Below are 16,878 nucleotides of genomic sequence, written 5' to 3' on the forward strand. Positions count from 1 at the left end.
GTATCACGTGGCGACCTCCCTCACGTGACCCCGAGAAGGCCGTGCGTACCGAAGCAGTACCATGATGCCTAAGGGGACATTCCCTTGCGGCTATGCGCCGCGCACAGCCTGAGGGTGCTTTTGGGGGTGCCGGGGCGGGCCGGGCCCCGCGGGGGCTCGGGACTGGAGAGTCGGGGCAGGTCTAGGGATGCTGAGGCAGGGTAGGGGCCTGTGGTGCCTTGCAGCTCCCTGTCGTGCTGCCCGTGCTCTGATCTTGGTGCTGGGAACCCAGCTTATGGCACAGGGATGAGGAGAGTTGAGGCCAGCATTGCTCGGTGCTGGTGCTAGGCTGTCACCCTGTCCTCACAGGTTTGGGGGAGCTCCTGGGCAGGGCATGCGGTGTCTCCACCCTGGCCTCGTTGCTGGCTTCTGCTCTTTGAAACTCCACAGCATTTGCCTCCAGGTGCTGTCCTTTGCAAGGACAAGTGGTGGCACCTCAGGTCCCCCCTGTGATGTGTTTGCCTGAGAAGGAGGAGCTGGGGAGGAGTGAAAGCCCGGCCCAGCCAGCGCACAGGGGCCATGGCAGCTTGGCTCAGCACCCAGTGGAGGTGGGGGAAGTGGGAATGTAGCACAGGAGGAAATCAGGGTGAGGATCCACAGCAGGGTTTGTTGGCTCCTGTTCACGTCTCCAGTTAGGAGTGATGGGTGAAGGAGCAGCAGAAGAGAGGAGGCCTGGAGGATGCTTCTCACTCTCAGCAGGAGGATGTGTGTGACAAGAGTGGAGTGTGTCCCTGTGGTGGTGATACACTGTAGCCTTGTGGTTGGGCATACTGGGGAGAGAGGGAGATTATGCTGCTCTGAGAGCAAGTCAGCAGCAGCATGAAATAATTTAGTGGGTGATTTCTCTAGGTTTTTGGCTCCAGAGGGAGGCCCTAGCAGATGCCCCAAAGGGCATGCAGCTCTGAAGGAAAAGGGGAATGGAGAAAGTTACATTGCAAAGTGGGCAGGGCTGGACCTACTAGTATGACTGTAAGTAAAGTCAGCAGTATCTATGATCTAGCTTGATCTTGTTATGCCAAGTGCAGTATAAACATGCAAAAATGGCCTGGTTTTACCCAAAGGGTCAGTATATTGTAAGCTTATTCAAAATGTTACAGACACTTTGCAAGATGTCTGTGTCATAGAAGGTTGCATTTTGTAAAGTAAAGGGTTTAGCTACTAAAGACCAAAGGAGCTGTTACAGGAATCATAGAATCATAGAATGGTTTAGGTTGGAAGGGACCTTTAGAGGCCGTCTAGTCCAACCCCCTGCAGTGAGCAGGGACATCTTCAACTAGCTCAGGTTGCTCAGAGCCCCGTCCAACCTGGCCTGGGATGTTTCCAGGGACGGGGCCTCCACAGCCTCCCTGGGCAACCTGTGCCAGTGTTTCACCACCCTCGTAGCAAAAATTTTTTTCCTTATATCCAGTCTAAATCTACCTTCTTTTAGCTTAAATCCATTACCCCTTGTCCTGTCACAACAGGCCTTGCTTATGAGGTTGCCCCCATCTTTCCTATAGTCCCCCTTTAAGTACTGAAAGGCCGCAATAAGGTCTCCCCGCAGCCTTCTCTTCTCCCTGCTGAACAACCCCAACTCTCCCAGCCCGGCCTCGTAGCAGAGGGGCTCCGGCCCTCAGGTCATTTTTGTGGCCTCCTCTGGACCCGCTCCAACAGCTCCATGTCCTTCTTGCACTGAGGAGCCCAGAGCTGGACGTGGCGCTGCAGGGGGGTCTCACCAGAGCGGAGCAGAGGGGCAGGATTGCCTCCCTCTACCCGCTGGCCATGCTGCCGGGGATGCAGCCCAGGCGACGGTTGGCTTTCTGGGCTGCGAGCGCACATTGTTGGCTCATGTCCAGCTTTTCATCCACCAGCACCCCCAAGTCCTTCTCTGCAGGGCTGCTCTCAATCTCTTCAGAAGAAGATTTAAAGGATATGGTCATGGGTGGGAAGCTGCAGAAGCAGTATTTTCACATCTGCTAATACCACCTGCAGCCACATAATGGCAACCACAGCATGCAAGATCGGTCTGGTTCTGGCAGTTACAAGATAACAAAACCAGGAGGAAGTCAGATCTAGCCTGTCTTGGCGTGATGAAATAGCAGCACCAGGCCACAATGATGAGTGAGTGGCTCTGGCCAGGGCTTCTCTAGGGCTGACTTTGTACTCAGGTTCCTACCTGAGGAGGTACAGAGATCCTGCTTAATTCTTGTCTGAAACTTGCATAAGATTTATCCCTGATAGACTGGTCACTTGATCGAAAAAATATTTTTTAGTGTATTAGGATTTAAACAGTATTATGCTTTCTTTATTAATTTAATAGAATGAAAACATTATACTCAGAGGAGTTCTGAGCAGTATTTTAATTACAGTATTTTAAAAATTAATTTCCTGCACTCCCAAGTTTCTGCTTTCAGTAAAGTTGGAATTCTTGATTTTTGGGGGGCTGTTGTTTTTAAAAGTCTTTCAGCTTGATCCTTCTCAGCAGGTTTATTTCTGCAAAGGATGAAGCACAAGCAACTCTCTTCCCACCTCCATAGAGAGGAGGAGACTGTAACATAGGAGGCTCTTCTACTTCAGAAACCACTGGATAGTCTTCAGACATGTTAGTTTAAAAACTAAACACATTTGCAGGAAATTGTTTGCTTTTGCAGTGGAGAGGAAAAGCTGGAACTGGTCCTTGGAGTGGGTCCTATGTGGGCTCAGGGTGAAGGCTGTGCTGCACATAGCAGGATTAAGACTCTATTTTTAGGCTACAGCTTATCTAAATTCTGTCCCAAAGAGCTTTACAGAGTTAGGCTACAAGTAATGGCTGAGGTGCATAATCCAGGGATTTAGGGGAGGAAGAAAGGATTTGTACTCATTGCCAAGCTTTATGAAGAGGTTAAGGAAATCCGTGAGGTGACATGGGGAAAGACATTTGTTCTGGGGTGAGGAAAAGGTTTTTCACCAAAGCCTTTTGTGTAAACCAATCCTAATAAAATAATGCCTTTAAAAAGGCTCTTAGTATCTTTGGAAATGAAAATACTTGCTGGTGGATGGGACAAAATGCCAAAGGTTTACCAAGACCTGAAAAAAGAAAGAAACAGTCTGTTTTTGTCCTTCCCCTGTCAATAATATTAAACTCATCCAAAGATACTAACTGAGAAGGCAAGTCCTTCTCTGGTGGTACTTTGAGGCTGTCAACCCTGGGTAGCTCTAGCTTCCCAAGCTCCTTCCAATCTCCCTTGGTCTGATCCTTGGCCTTGGTGGGCTAAAAGAGCAGGGGCTGCTTGGAGTGACACCTGGACCCAAACAGTTCAGTCCTGTATTTCTGGATGGCTGCATTTGTATTTTGTCTATTCATTTAAAATTATGTAAATCCTTCTTCTGTCTGCCCCAGGTTAACTGTTTCTAAGTTCCTGTTCTGTGAAAGTGGAGAGATCGGGCATTTGTCCTGTCTGAATTGAGCATCGTGTCTTGCTCTAATAACCTGTTGGACTGTGCTGCCTTTCTGTGGATTGGTTTCTGTTGCGTGTGTCAGCTGAAGAACAGCTGGTGTCAAGGTCCCTTGGTTGTAGCTGGCAGGATGGAAATGGGATGTTCAAACATATTGAAAATAGGAAGAGGGGTTAAGCATATAATCAATTATAAACAGCCTTGCACATAGTAATTGTGTAACTTTGGTTTCCCTCTCTGGAAGAAGTAGGATCTATGTATCTTTGTTTACAAAAATTCCCAGAGCACCTTTGAGATCAAGCAATACCTGTTACATGCTCAAAGGCATCCCCAGCAGGTCTGTATCACTGCTTATCTCGGGGACTCTGTGGAGCAGCAATGGAGATGTTGGGGCAGCAGTGGTGTTTGGCTCCGTGGGTGGAAACTCAGCTCCGTGGTGAGCCTCGGCTGAGACTGAGGGCTGTCAGTGTTCACCTGTGTAACTCCTGAGCAGTGGCCAAATGAGAGTACAGCCTCACTGACTCCTCTGCCTGCTGTGGTTGTTCCTGGCAGACCTGTCTGCCTCCCCTTCCCTGTGCTCCTCTGTCTGCTTCCTGTGGCAGTATGGAACAGCAACAAGACTTGGAGCAACCTTGCTGCAAATGAGGATATAGTGTATTTGGACACTGCATCCTCTCCCTTGCTTTCAACTGACAGCCTGGGACCATCCCCAGAGGCAAAAAAATGCATCTTTATTTTGGAAGAGATCCCTATGCTTTAGCATGTGGAGCAAGTGGATTAAAATACAGGAGGTGGTGGTCAAGAATGCAAAAAGGGGAGCACTGGATGTTGGCCTGTGTACTGCTGAGGCCAAAATGGCACCAGAGGTGGGAAGCTGGCCCTGTAACTTCAGCGAGGCCAAGCTTACCTGGCCACTTGGAATTGTGTATGCCAGGTTGGAGCTAGGAGAAGGGGGCACCCGTTCACTGATCAGGTGCTCGTCATGGTCCCTCCCAGACACAGGTTTGTGCTGTTGGATAAAGAGCAGGACTGGAGAGCTGAGCCACATTAAAAATAGTTTCCCGTTCCTCCTGTTGAATTAATTTTCTGAGGGATTGGTCGCCGGGCCTGACTCACGAGGCAGTTGGTGCAGAGGCTGGCACCAGCATCGGGTGGAGGGCAGGGACAGCTGAAGCAGGGGAAAGGTGCAGGCATGCCTTCGAGCAGCACCTGGGTTTCTTCTGGATTGCAGAAATGGAATAGCCTGGGAAAACACTGTGGGTCAGGTCTCTTAGCTCACAGAGGATGTGATGTGGAAGGCTGGTGTCTGGCTGGGAGAAAGCCTCCCTGCAGAGGCTGTGCTTACCCTAACCTTTATTTGGCCTGGCGGTCATCAGAGGAAAGGTTTGACCTTGTCTTTAGCTGCTCCTATCTCTGTAAAACACTGGGTGGATGTTCCTGGGGCCATGCTAGCTGGTGCTTTGAGCCACAGGTCAGCATGGTGGCACTGGAGATACAAAGAAACCATGTCCCTGAGGAGTGCAGCGAGCTGGCAGCAGCGCGGTGCAGCGCTGAGCCTCAGGTGCAGCGAGGTGACCAAGTACTAATGTCAATCCATGTTCAGACTTGCCAACAGTCCAGGACAATCCCATTTCTGCACAAGGTGTGGCAGATCCCGCAGCTTGGGAGCATGCCAAGGCACAATACGTCTGCCCCTGCTCAGGCCAGCAGGCAGGGATGTTATCGTTCCTCAAGGATGTTCAAGGACAAGTTCCGGGAGGCAGCTGGTGATGGGTGTACATGGCCAGTGCAGCTGTGCAGCAAGCTGGTGGGAGGGGTAAGTGTCAGTGTGAGACAGGCCTCAGCAGCAACCTCAGACTTGTTTGAAGGACCAAAGTAAGCCACCGTGCCAGTGGGGTGACAGATCAACCAGATTTTTCCTACTCTGGGGTATGAGAAGGTTTTGTGCACACAATTTCTCAAGCTATAAACTTCCTCCTTCTGGCAGGACCCAGTTCTGTGGTGTTCTAGCCAGTGTCAACAATCTCCTGGTTGTCCCATGTTGTCCCATGTTGGCAAGAGTACTTTGGAGGACATGGCTTTTCCATGAGTTTGGGTCTGAAAAAGGCAGGTGCTCAGACCCATCTCAAGTCTCTCTCTGTTCCTCTTTGTTACCCTGGTCTGCAGGCCCAGGTGGGAGTCCGGGGGGTCCCAGGGGTCCCTTGCCCAGGGACAGAGTGGCTCTCCCAAGACCACGACATTCACTGAAATGTACCTGGGCCTCCATCCGTACTCAGCGGATGGACTTCCCATATGCTGGGCCTTTTCTGCAAGGCTCTATTGCATTTGCCAGAGGCTCCTCTTCAGGCTAATGCTTTGTGAGCAAATCCTGGCTGTCGCTGTCACACCTGTGCTTCTGTCAGTAATCTTCCAACATCTACCCACGGAGACCTCCAGTGTTTGGGACAGGCAGCTGTCACCTCACAAGTTCCTGATAGGGTGGTATGGCTGCTGGCTGGCCTGGAAATGCCCAGAACCTCTTGGTGTCCTGCGCTGGGCTTCAGCTGCTCAGTTCCTCCAGGGACACCCTTTGACCTTTGTTTAATTACTTCAGTGACAGCAAACACACAGAAAAGAACATCCTTGACAACCTCCCAGGGTCTTTGATAATCCTAAAGCAATTGAGAGCAGGGGTGGAGGAAGGTGTAGCAAGCTTCCATCAGAGCAGAGCTGCTGCCTGATTGTGCTGCCACAGACATGTGGGAGCCCCTGCTGCTGCCCACTGTGCCTGGGGGCCATGGGCATGCTGGCCTAGGGGAAGCTGGGGCCACCAAGGAGGCTGGGAGAGATGGTGGCATTGTTTAAGGTCTTACCAGAGGTGAAAAGCACCTGGACAAGAGAAGGAAATTCTTGCAAGAGGAAACGTATGTAGCACTTTTACCTGGGTCTTGTGGTTTTCTGCAGAGTAATGCAGGTGCTTCTCAGCCATCAACATTGTGAAGTTTACAGCTGGAACTGTGTCTGCTTGAAAGCGGTGTTCTTGGTGAGTTGCCTTTCTGGTGTTCGTTTGCCTTAATGATGTGGATGCTGGGGCCACTGAGCCATCTGGCTGGTGTTGATGGGGCTGTTTGTGTGTCATTCAGCTGGATTGGACCTGAGCACAGGGACAGCACCTCTCTGCTTTGGCATCTGCTGATGATACTCCGTAGCTAACAGCTTCCCTGGTATCTGTAAGAGCAGACAGCTGCTGCTAGGGCTGCTCTGTATGCTGCTTGTTGCAGGGAAAATGATCCATGCTCACAAGTGAGGTAGGATGACGTAGCAGGGTGCTTTGTGGAGTGTGGCTGGTCATGAGCTTGGCTGGGTGCACCACACGGGTACGCAGCCTGTGAAGGAGTGTCTGTGTGCTGAGAAAAGCGAAAGGGGAGAAAGGAGCTGGGATTCTCCTCTTACCTTAGCACGGAATATGTTGCTCTTGATGGATGTTGTAGAAGGAGCAGACAGGAGGGAGAGCAGGGAAAGCAGGGGAGCTGGCTGGACAGCAAGCTGGGCCAGCCGTACCTGAAGGAGAGACTGCGCTGCAGTGAGGAGTGAAGTGCCTGGGACTGAGCACTGAAGTGAGCTTTTGGTCTTGGGAGCTTCACTCCGCAAATGGACTTGCCTGGCTGACCTGTTGGATTTGCTGAGATCACTGACACCTGAGCCATGTGAATGGAGTGGATTTTAGTCCCTGTTAATCCCTTTCCCAGTTTCCCCTAAAGGAAATGAAGCCACGGAGCTGCGGGTACCCAGAGCACAGCCTGACTGACAGCCCTGAGGTGCCAGTCTGCTGATGAGCTCCTGATGCCGCACACACAAATCTGCTTGTTCCCACTGCATTTGTGTTTTTGGTCATAACAAAAATATGCCTGAAATGTCACCAATTTGAGGGAGGAGTTTGTAGCCCAAAGTTGTAGCCTGGCTTGTGAGTACACCTGGGCTCTGCAGGTCACTGCTGCACTGAATCTCTGCAATAACTGCCCAGCCAGCTGCTCTCAGATCCTGTGCTGCAGTGGAAGGACACTTCTGAGGATGGTTTCTCATTGTACAGCTGCATCTTAGCAACCGTGTTTACAAGATGGCAGTAAATATTCTTAAAGTCAGGTACCTAGAAGCCATTAAGAGCCATAACAGCCAGTTATGCCTAAACGCTGTCTTTCTGTGCTAGAAAACAGTTTGAAACTGCATCTTGTGTTGTGATCTGTGGAACCTACCTTTCACAGGGTCAGCATGACCCCTGGGCATCCCAGAGAGAAGGGATTTCTGTTGCTTCCCTTGTTGGTGGTTGTCATTGTCATGGGTTTAGCTGGGATAGAGTTAATTTTCTTCCCTGCAGCTGGTGCAGTGCTGTGCTTTGGACTTCGTATGAAAACAATGCTGATAACACACTGATGTTTTAGTTGTTGCTGGGTAGTGCTTGTACTAGTCAAGGGCTTTTCCAGCTTCCCATGCTCTGCTGGGTGCACCAGAAGGCGGGAGGGGAGGGGGCACAGCTAAGAGAGCAGATTCAAACTGGCCAAAGGGATCTTCTATATCATGTAATGTCATGCCCAGTATGTTACCTGGGAGGAGCTGGCTGGGAGAGGGAGGCAGTAATCGTGGCTCAGGGACCGGCAGCATCGGTTGGTGAGTGGTGAGTGCTTGTATTGTTTGTGTTTGTTTTTTTTTTTTTTCCCCTTTTCCCTTTTCCTTTTTATTATATTATCATTATTGTTATTACTATCATAATCAATATTATAATAATTATTATTTTATTGTAATTATTAAATTGTGCTTATCTCAACCCACAAGTTTTTTTTTTGCTTTTGCTTTTCCAATTCTCTTCCCCGTCCCACAGGGGTGGGGGGAGTGAGCGAGCGGCTGCGTGGTGTTTAGTTGCCAACTGGGGCTGAACCACGACAGTCATGTAGAAGTACGAGGGGCTTCAAGACATCATGTCTGGGGCCTTGGGGACGTATGGGCAAAACCTGTGATCTGTAGCAACTAGACATTTCTCTGCACACGTCAGTGCCCTGTGCCAGCTCTGATGGAGGGGGTCTGTAGTGCTTGAGGGGAAGAGGATCTGTGACACCCTAAATTGAAGTTTCCTGCAGTATCCAACTGGCCATTTTTGCTCCACCTGATTTCATTGTTATTGAAGGAAACTACCCAGGCTGGTTAATCCCTCTGCAGAGAGGATTTAAGGACCCTCACCCAGGAGAGCCTGTGTGGCTTCTCTGAGCATCTCCCCTGCAGCCTGCCTTGCTGTCTGGGATAAACGCTGGTCCTGGCTCCATGTGCCTCCAGCCGTGGCAGCATGGGGTGTTCCCGGGGTGCCAGCAGGTCCAGAGAGGAGGGCAGGGGGCTAACTGCCCCTTCTTGCCTGTGCCTCTCCCTGGCCCCTGCTGTTTGGTGGGGACAGAGGGCTGAGCCTTGGTCACACGTTGCTGTCCTGAGAGCCCCATCCTGCTCTGGAGCACACCAGAGTCACCAGTGCAGCACAGGTGTTTCTGACTGTGGCTGCCTGGCCTCCCTTGTCACCAGCTGCCTGCTGTTCCTGCATGACCCAGATTTTTGTTTGTCTTGTCCTCATCAAATAACCAAAATGAGTCCTGGGTGCTCTCGTAGTGGGGTTGCTGTAACCCACAGGGTCCCCTCACCCCATGTCACAGCAGCATTTCTATCAACGGAGAAATGTTGTGGTGCCTGTCCCACAAGGGAGAGGGGGTCGCCCTGCTCCTGCCCTGTGGGTCCATGGAGAGCTGTAGTGCATGGTCGTGGGTGCTGTGTGGCTGCCATCTACGAGCACCCTTATCCTCGGTGTGAAGGGATGGGGTGGCAGCCGGGAGAGGAGGCAGAGCTGGAGGAGAAGTGAGAAGACATGGCTCACTGTCAGAGACAGGAATAGAAAGTGTTTCTTTCCTCAGGATGGGGTTGCATGAGCTCTTCTGTCTTCATGCAAGTACTGGGAAGTCCCAGTGCCTGTCACCATTTCATAGCCTGGGGTCTAGTGGTGGTGTCCTTGCCTGGATGCCCTTGTGAGACAGGCACGTTCACGTGTGGCATGTCTGGCATTTGAACTGCCTTTGCTCTGAGCAGCCCTCATCCATCCTCCAGGAGCCAGCAGGCTCTGGGGAGCTGCCAGGGGCAGGGTGGGGGGATCTGACCGGGCCAACCGAGGTCCCACTGTGCGGCGGAGTAAGTTCTTGACCTAGAGGTAAGTTCCTGACCTAGAGGTAAGTTTCTGACGGGAGGGCCGATGGTTGGGGTTGCCTTTGCTGTGCTTCACGGAGGAGGCTGGGCGTGGGGAGCGCCGTGGGGCAGCCGATGCAGAGCTGCCCGCTGGACACAGCGATGCAGATGCCGTGTGCTGGGCGGGGACAGACGGGGCGGGCCGCTGCCCCGGGAGCCGCAGCCCTTTGTCCCGGGAGGGGCTGCGGCGCCGGGGGCGGGGGGCGCTGCGGAGGGTGGTGGGGGGGGTGTTCTGAGGAGGCGATGCCTCCTTGTGGAGGGGGGCCGGTGCACGCGCGGGTGGTGGCGCGTCGCCGGCGAGCCGAGCCGAGCCGAGCCGAGCCGAGGGAAGCGCGCCCTGCAGGACCCGGACCCATTGCGGCCGAGCCGGAGCAGGTGGGTCGGCGCTCGGGCCGGGCGGGGGTCGCCGAGCCGAGGCCCGGGCGGCCCCGCGCCGTGTCAAGCCGTGTCGCCGCCGGGAAGCTCCGGAGAGGGCGGGCCGCACCCCGCGGGAAAAGGGGCATCCCCGCCGCGATCCCCGAGCGCCCTCGGACCCTTCTCCTTCTCTTCCGCGGGAGCGGAGCCCCGGGCGTGGGGAGCCGGCACCGCCCGCAGCCGCCGTACCGGGCCCGGACTGGCGGCGGCGGAGCTCTGGCGTGCCGGGTACCTGCGGCGCTGAGACCCTGCCGCTCGCAGAGCACTTGAGCGATCTGTAAGGGGACACCGTTGTATTAATTAAGCCCTGCTGGCTGCCCTGCTCCTCCTTGAAGGGATGGGGCCGAGCTGATTCTAGCCCCGAGAGCCTCCTTTGCTCTTTGTGCCTCCTGACGGGAGCGGCTGAGCAGGCAGGGGATGGGGGAGAGCTGTTCTTGAGAGCGATGGCGAGGAGGAGCAGCTTCCGGACGGAGCGGTTCTCCTAGCCTGGGCTGGTCCTGAGCGGGGCCAGAGGTGGTTTCCCAGCTGCTGCACCCAGGACCTGCTTGGTGGTCCACAGAGAGCAATGTCTCCAGCACTGTCCCTAGTCTTAATTCAGAGAAGGGCCCTGGGCTTTTTGGAAGACTGCAAGAAAAAGGTAGATCCCACGGGGGAGAAAAAATAGTTTGTGCTTGGTGTGGAGTTCTCAGGCAGTTGCTCTGTGTCACCCTTCCCTATGTCCAAGCAAGTAGTTTGCCTTTGATGCAGCTCTGGATGCTGCTTGCGCATACTGTGCACACACTGTGCACGCGCTGTGCACATGCTGGCTCAGACTGGCTTGCTGAAGGAGAGGTGTGTTTTCAGCCCAGTCTCTGCTTTGCAGAAAAGTCCCTCTTCCCCTGCCCTTTCATGGTGTTCCTGGCTTGGAGACATGGATCTACCCCTTAGCAGCCCCATGAACAAGGGCCCTGCAGCAGCAATGAATAGCTCAGGGCAGCTCAGGCAGGACTCTCCCACATCTGTAGCGCAGCAGCTCCAGCAGCTCCTTCTTCCATTTCCCTGCCAAGTTCAGTGATTCCAGTGCAGAAACAGTACCCAGGAGAGAGCATGCTCAAGCTGCAGGATCCTGCCTTCAGCTTCAATCCCAAATGTATCTTGTTTTTCTTTAAAAAAAAAACCCCAAACCAAACAACACTCAGACAACAGGGAAAACTGAGTTGGAGGCTATGTAAAACCCGCATGTAAAGTGTATGTAAAGCTGTGAGGTAAACAAATGGTAAAAAGCCAGTGCTGAGTAGTGAAAGGATTACTGTTATCATGCAAGGTCAGTCACAGCATGGCACAAACCTTCCAGGGGTCAAACAGACGCCAACTGGAGCGGAAGTGTTCAAAGCAGAGCTACCTGCATGTGGATGGTTATAAATCACAAGGAAAGAGTTACAGTGCTCCTGTCCCTGAACAGGGAAGGAATATAAAACCAAGCTGGACCCAAGCAGTGAGGCTGAGGGATGTACCAGGCTGCGAAGCTGGTATATAAGCTCATCGTGGGATGGGCCCATCAGTGTGGGGAGGACCGGGTAGCACTGAGAGCCCCACAGGGTCCTGCAGGGACCTCGCTGGAGAATCCTTGCCTGGCCCATGGTCCTTCCATGGGCAGGAGTCACCGCTGAGTCACTCAGGGTACCTAGCACGTATTTGTTTGTCCTTTTCCTGTTGAATATTACTCCACCAGGAACGGGCGCTTTTGCAGGAATGTTGCTCCTTGCACCCGGTAGGGAGGCTGTGTGGGGTGAGAGGCAGCTGTGTTTCCGGCATCCCTGTTGTCCTTGTCCACCAGGCAAGGTCCTCCTTGCACAGTAAATTCCTCAGCAGTCCCCACTGCTGATGCTTGCTGTTCATACACTGTTGTTATTTTCTTTTTAAATTATTAGACCTGTGATCGTCAGGTTTGGTGCTTTCTAGTGATGTTTCAGAGGATCTCAAAGCAGTGTGTAAGCTCATGGGCTGAAACTGGAGGTCCTCTTGTAACAAAAGCACCTCTCTACACCAATTGGCAAAGCTTTCAGGAGTATGTTTGATATATTCAGGCTGCAGCCAAATGTACCTGCATGTGGGGAGTGGCACAGGAGTTATCTGGAGAGCATGGGCATGAAGGAGGAAGCCCACTTATGGCAGAAGTTGTGATTTTTCTGCCACATCCACGCTTCTTGCTGTATGGAGAAAGCTGCTGCATGTCTGCCTTGTGCACACAGAAGCTGGTTTTCTTCTGCTGGGTACTGGAAGCCTAGTGGCTTCCTGCAGTCAGAGTTTAAAACATCAGGGCCTTTAAAGAAAACACTTCAGGGTCTTTCTTACTGTTCAAATTAAGTCTTGCATAATCTTCTCCCCTAAGGGCAGATTTTAAAATGAAAACTTTATGTAAAGTAGCAGCCTGGAATTACATAAAGTAAGGCCATGAGGACTTACGTAAGGACTTGGAGCACAGTTTCTGAGGCAACTTTCAACTTTCAGCATTGAAGGCAAATGCTTGGCTCCTGCCCCATCTGATCTTCAACATGAGCGCTTAAGGCTAGAGGTTAAGGCTTTTGCCACTGAACATGAAGTGTGGTGTTGCTGCTATTTAGCAAGTGGTTGGCTGGTGCTGTGCTCCCGTGTCCTCAGTGACAGCTCTAATTAGATAAAGTGTGCATACTGTGGGTCAGCTCTGTACTGCTGCAAGTTTGTTGAAGTCACTGGAGTTACAGTGGGGTGGGAATGGGCCTTGATGTCCTGGGAGAGGTAAGCTGCACGAACTGCATCTTCACCAGTGTCCTACTCCTCAACTGCTTGTTTGCTGCCGGGGGTTCCTCTCCACTGCCCTCCCTCCTTGGTGTGGAAGTGGACAATGAGGAAATTGCAGAGTACAAACCCACTATGGGCATGAGCTCGCCAGCTGGGGAGGCTTGCTTGCCACGCTGCTGCCCTGCCAGAGCCGGGTTAAAGGCTCGGCAGCGATGTTAGGGGATGTGAAGAGCCTGCTGTGGTGGGCAGTGCTGACAGAGGTGCAGCCTGGGCTGGTGTTCAGTCTCAGCAGATCTGATTCTTGCTCCCCATGCAGTGGGTGTGCTACTGAGCTGTGCAACTTCTGGCCAAGGTACTTTCTGGGGCTAAAAATTTATTAGTTTCAAAAGCTTTATTGGGCGGATTAGTAGAAGAAAAACATGCATTGGGAGATATTCAATACAAATCACTGTATACCTTCTGTGCTGAGCTGCAAATGGGAGCCCAGAAGGCAAATGAGCAGAGCTGGGTCTGTGAGCTGAGGGGTAAGGGGGCCCTTCTCACCCCTCACAGCTCAGACTTGACATCTCACCTTGACACTGGCTCATCACATGGCCTTGGGCAAGTCACTTAACTTGCTTTTCTTATGTTTTAGCTTTAGTTTTTCCATCTGTTAGGGATTGCCTTAGGGGCTCAGTCTGCTGTGATATATTGATAAGAAAATGCTCATCTCAGATGCAAATCTATTTCTCTTTCTTTGGCCCTTTGGGAGCTGCTGAGTGATAACTGTTCCCTGGACAGAGACTTTACTGCATTCAGTGTCATTGGCATTAGGTGGCTGTGATGGTGTGCGCAGAGCTCTTGGAAACAGCTTGCTTGCCTTGAGAAGCTTCTTATAACTCGTGTTGTGCAAATACTGCTTGTTTATGTAGCATCACATGGAGAAATTGATTTAATGGGGGGAAAATGCTTGATCGATTTCCCTGGTGGGGGTAACCTGACTTTCTGAGGTGTGCAGGAGAGCTGGGCAGCTTGTCAGCCAGCTGAAGCTCAACTTCACACAATTCATATAGTTTTTAATAAGCCAGTGGTGGATTAGATACAGCAGGTGGTGGTGAGAGGAAGGCTCATAGTGGAGAGGGGGGAGAGCAGGGTGTTATGGGAGAGCAGTCCTGGATGCTTGAGGCAAATGCAGCTTGGGGTACTGTCCCCAAGGCAGACAGACAAATCCTGCCCTGACATGGTGGTATTTGGAGCTTGCCCTCCTTCGCTCCCCTTGGAAGGACTTGTGTCTCACTGGACGTATCCTGGAGGCTGTTGGAGCAGGTACCGTCTCCCCTGCATCCGCACAGCCCTGCTGCGTGGGCTGGGGTGAGGGCCAAGTGCAGGACAGGGACATTGTGCCCAAAAGTGCTGCGGGGATGCTGAACTTCTGAGAAAGCACTTGGCTGCCCTGCTGAGATGGATCTGGTTACCTCCATCTCAAAGCATGGGCTTTTAAATTATTTCTTGCCTACTTATCTCCTGCAGCCTCTGGCCAGTAGATTACAGTGGTTTTAGTCCCTGTGTACACATGGGATAGAAAGGCCCAGTGCCCATGAGGTCCTTGCTGGCCTCCCACTGTCAGCAGCTGTTTCTTGAAGTAGCTTTTTTTCTAAGCATGAATTAATCTGTTGAAGGGGGGAAAATTGTGAAGTAACGTGTCTGTATTTGCAACTCAAAAACCTCTGTCATAGCTGAGACCTGGAGCCTTAGTCACATTTCATATAACACAGAGTCTTGAAGCCAGTGTGTTTTCCTTGCATGCCTGTTGGTGCAGCCAGGGTAGCTGAGGTGTGCAGCTGGCCATCATGCCAGCATTGGCCGTCATACCAGCTCCTGGAAAGATTTGGGTGGCAGAGACTGAGAAATGGGCTGGCTGAAATGAGCCCTCTTCAGTACTGGTGAATCTAAGAGGATTTGTCACCTCCTGACTTTGTCTGTATAGTGTGAGAGGGGGTGGTTGTTTCTGTGCACAAGCTGCATAATGCAGTGAAAGCATGCCTGAAAATGTGTTTTTCCAATGTTGAGAAAGCTTTAAAGCACAGCAGTCTATGCCAAATGCCTTGAAATAATTTTGCTCTAGCTTTTTGTAGGAAGAAGACTAACAAGCAGAAAATAAGGGGTTTCTGCCCCATATCTATAAAAGGTTGAGAACATTTGCTCCAAATTATTTGTCTTTCATTAATTTGTTTTAAGCTGCCTGGAAAGATCAATTGTTTAGTTCATGAAGACCATAACTCCAGCACCGGGGACAACCCAGCTGGAGTTCATGGGACTGCTGTGATTAATTTTCCACTGCTTGGAAAAGTCATGTCTGAGATGCTCTAACTGGATTTCAGCTGTATCTGCTGGATATTTACTACAGTCCTGCTTTGGCGGGAGAGTGGAAAATGTGCAGGGGGAAACATGCTGGGGGCTTCTTAAGCTTACAAGGGGCAGAATTTTTCCCAGGATGACCCCTCTGAATCAGCAAGGTTTCACACCAGATTTACCAGCCTCTCTGTGTCCTCTGCTGGATTCAGGTCTGCTGCGAAGATGCCTCTTGCTTGGGGACCCGCCACCACTTCATCCCCGTTGCGCTGCCCTGCCCAGCACAGGGGTGGCTCTGACCACGGTGGTGAATCTGCAAAGGAACTGGAGTGAATGTGGCAGTGTGAGGGCTCGGGATCTTCTCCTTGTGCAGACTTCCCAGCCTGCACAGACACTGTCCCAGCGGCACAGAGAGGTTATGCGGAATGCAATATTAGGCTGTGAATTAGCTGGATAGTGCCCCAGATGTTTCTGTAAATGATGCAGGGAGAGAAGCACGTCCAGAGGGCAATTTGGGGCCTATAAAGTCCTTGTTCTGAGTGACTGCCCCTTTGCTCTGGAGGCAGCCGAACTGGAAAGGCTGGGGAATGTGGATATTTTGGCATACCTCAGCCCAGGGGAAGCTTTGCCCTTCCTCTCATGGTGGATCAAGAGTTAATTAATGTTACACTGGAGCCATTCCCTCAGGGAGGCACATGCATCTTGCGCTGGAGGCAGGATTAGGAAGCATGAGTCAAATTCACTGCTGAATTATACAGGCTTTAAAATTCAGTCAGCTGGGGGTTGCCTGCTTGTGTGCTCACCACTGCAGCTGCTCCCCGTGGATGAGGAGGCTGGGGGCAGCTTTCCTCCATCCTCTCAGCAGATTTTTGCCTTATCTTTTTCCTTGAACTGTGACCTGCAAATGTGGAGAGGGGAAAAGTGGTCTCTTTAGGAAGGAAGTACAATGAATGATTTCTGCTTAACGGAAGGATGGTGCCTCATTTTTGTCTTAGATCTTGAAGAGCTTGAAAACCAAAGCAGAGCCCAAGTATCACTGAACACAGAAGGGCCATAGGACAAGGGTGGGAAGCTGTGATGGTGGAGTGAGGGAGGGATACACAACAAGGCTGTTTAATATACCTCTGTTGTGACCAGATCCAGTGGGTTGTTCATTGATGTGAGCCTGAGTTAAAAAGGCATTGTCACCACTCTCTGGCTTTCCCTGCATCCTGATGCTTCTTGCATATGGCTAGTGTGTCTGCCGAGTCTGCGGGAAGTGACAGCAGGCTGTCCTCCCTCAGCCAAGGGATCATCCTCTGCCAGAACGGGAGTGGCCCTTAAATTAAAGACTGCATTTGCTTTGTTTTAATTCTCAGGTTGTTTCCCTCAGGTGTCTCTCACCTGCTGTTTCTCTCTGCCCAGATGGCTGCTGTCAGCAGAAGGGCAAACTAAGGCCCAAAGCCTCGAGGGTATTTGGGGCCCAGGGTCACCTCTTGCCAGGTTTAGTTCTCTGAAAGTGAGGTGCCTGGTCCAAGTGGATCTCCCTGGTGGTTTTAATAATTGCTGGAGAAAGACCAGCACTTCCTGAGAAAGACTGATCCCACCTCCTGGGGTGTCCTGTGATGTCCTCAGCACTGCTGGCATTGCACAGGGTGTGTCCTACCTTGGCCAGGTCCTTGTGGGTGCCAG

The 16,878-nt window shown here is 51.8% G+C and overlaps 1 protein-coding gene across 3 annotated transcripts in view; it reads left to right on the forward strand.

Annotated features, from left to right (window-relative positions):
• The first annotated feature begins 7,774 nt into the window (after positions 1–7,774).
• Positions 7,775–16,878, forward strand: part of LOC104051068 (dual specificity testis-specific protein kinase 2-like) — a 41,478-nt gene continuing 32,374 nt past the window's right edge. The window contains exon 1 of one of the 3 annotated variants that reach the window (XM_064469137.1): positions 7,775–8,104. In XM_064469137.1, the coding sequence (XP_064325207.1) occupies positions 7,920–8,104 (185 nt within the window). In that variant the 5' untranslated portion in view covers positions 7,775–7,919. Of the gene's footprint in view, positions 8,105–9,944; positions 10,078–16,878 lie in introns of those variants that run through there. The other 2 variants (XM_064469138.1, XM_064469139.1) reach the window with 2 other exon arrangements.

Source organism: Phalacrocorax carbo, chromosome 18 (genome assembly GCF_963921805.1).
Source record: "Phalacrocorax carbo chromosome 18, bPhaCar2.1, whole genome shotgun sequence".
NCBI classification, from domain to species: domain Eukaryota; kingdom Metazoa; phylum Chordata; class Aves; order Suliformes; family Phalacrocoracidae; genus Phalacrocorax; species Phalacrocorax carbo.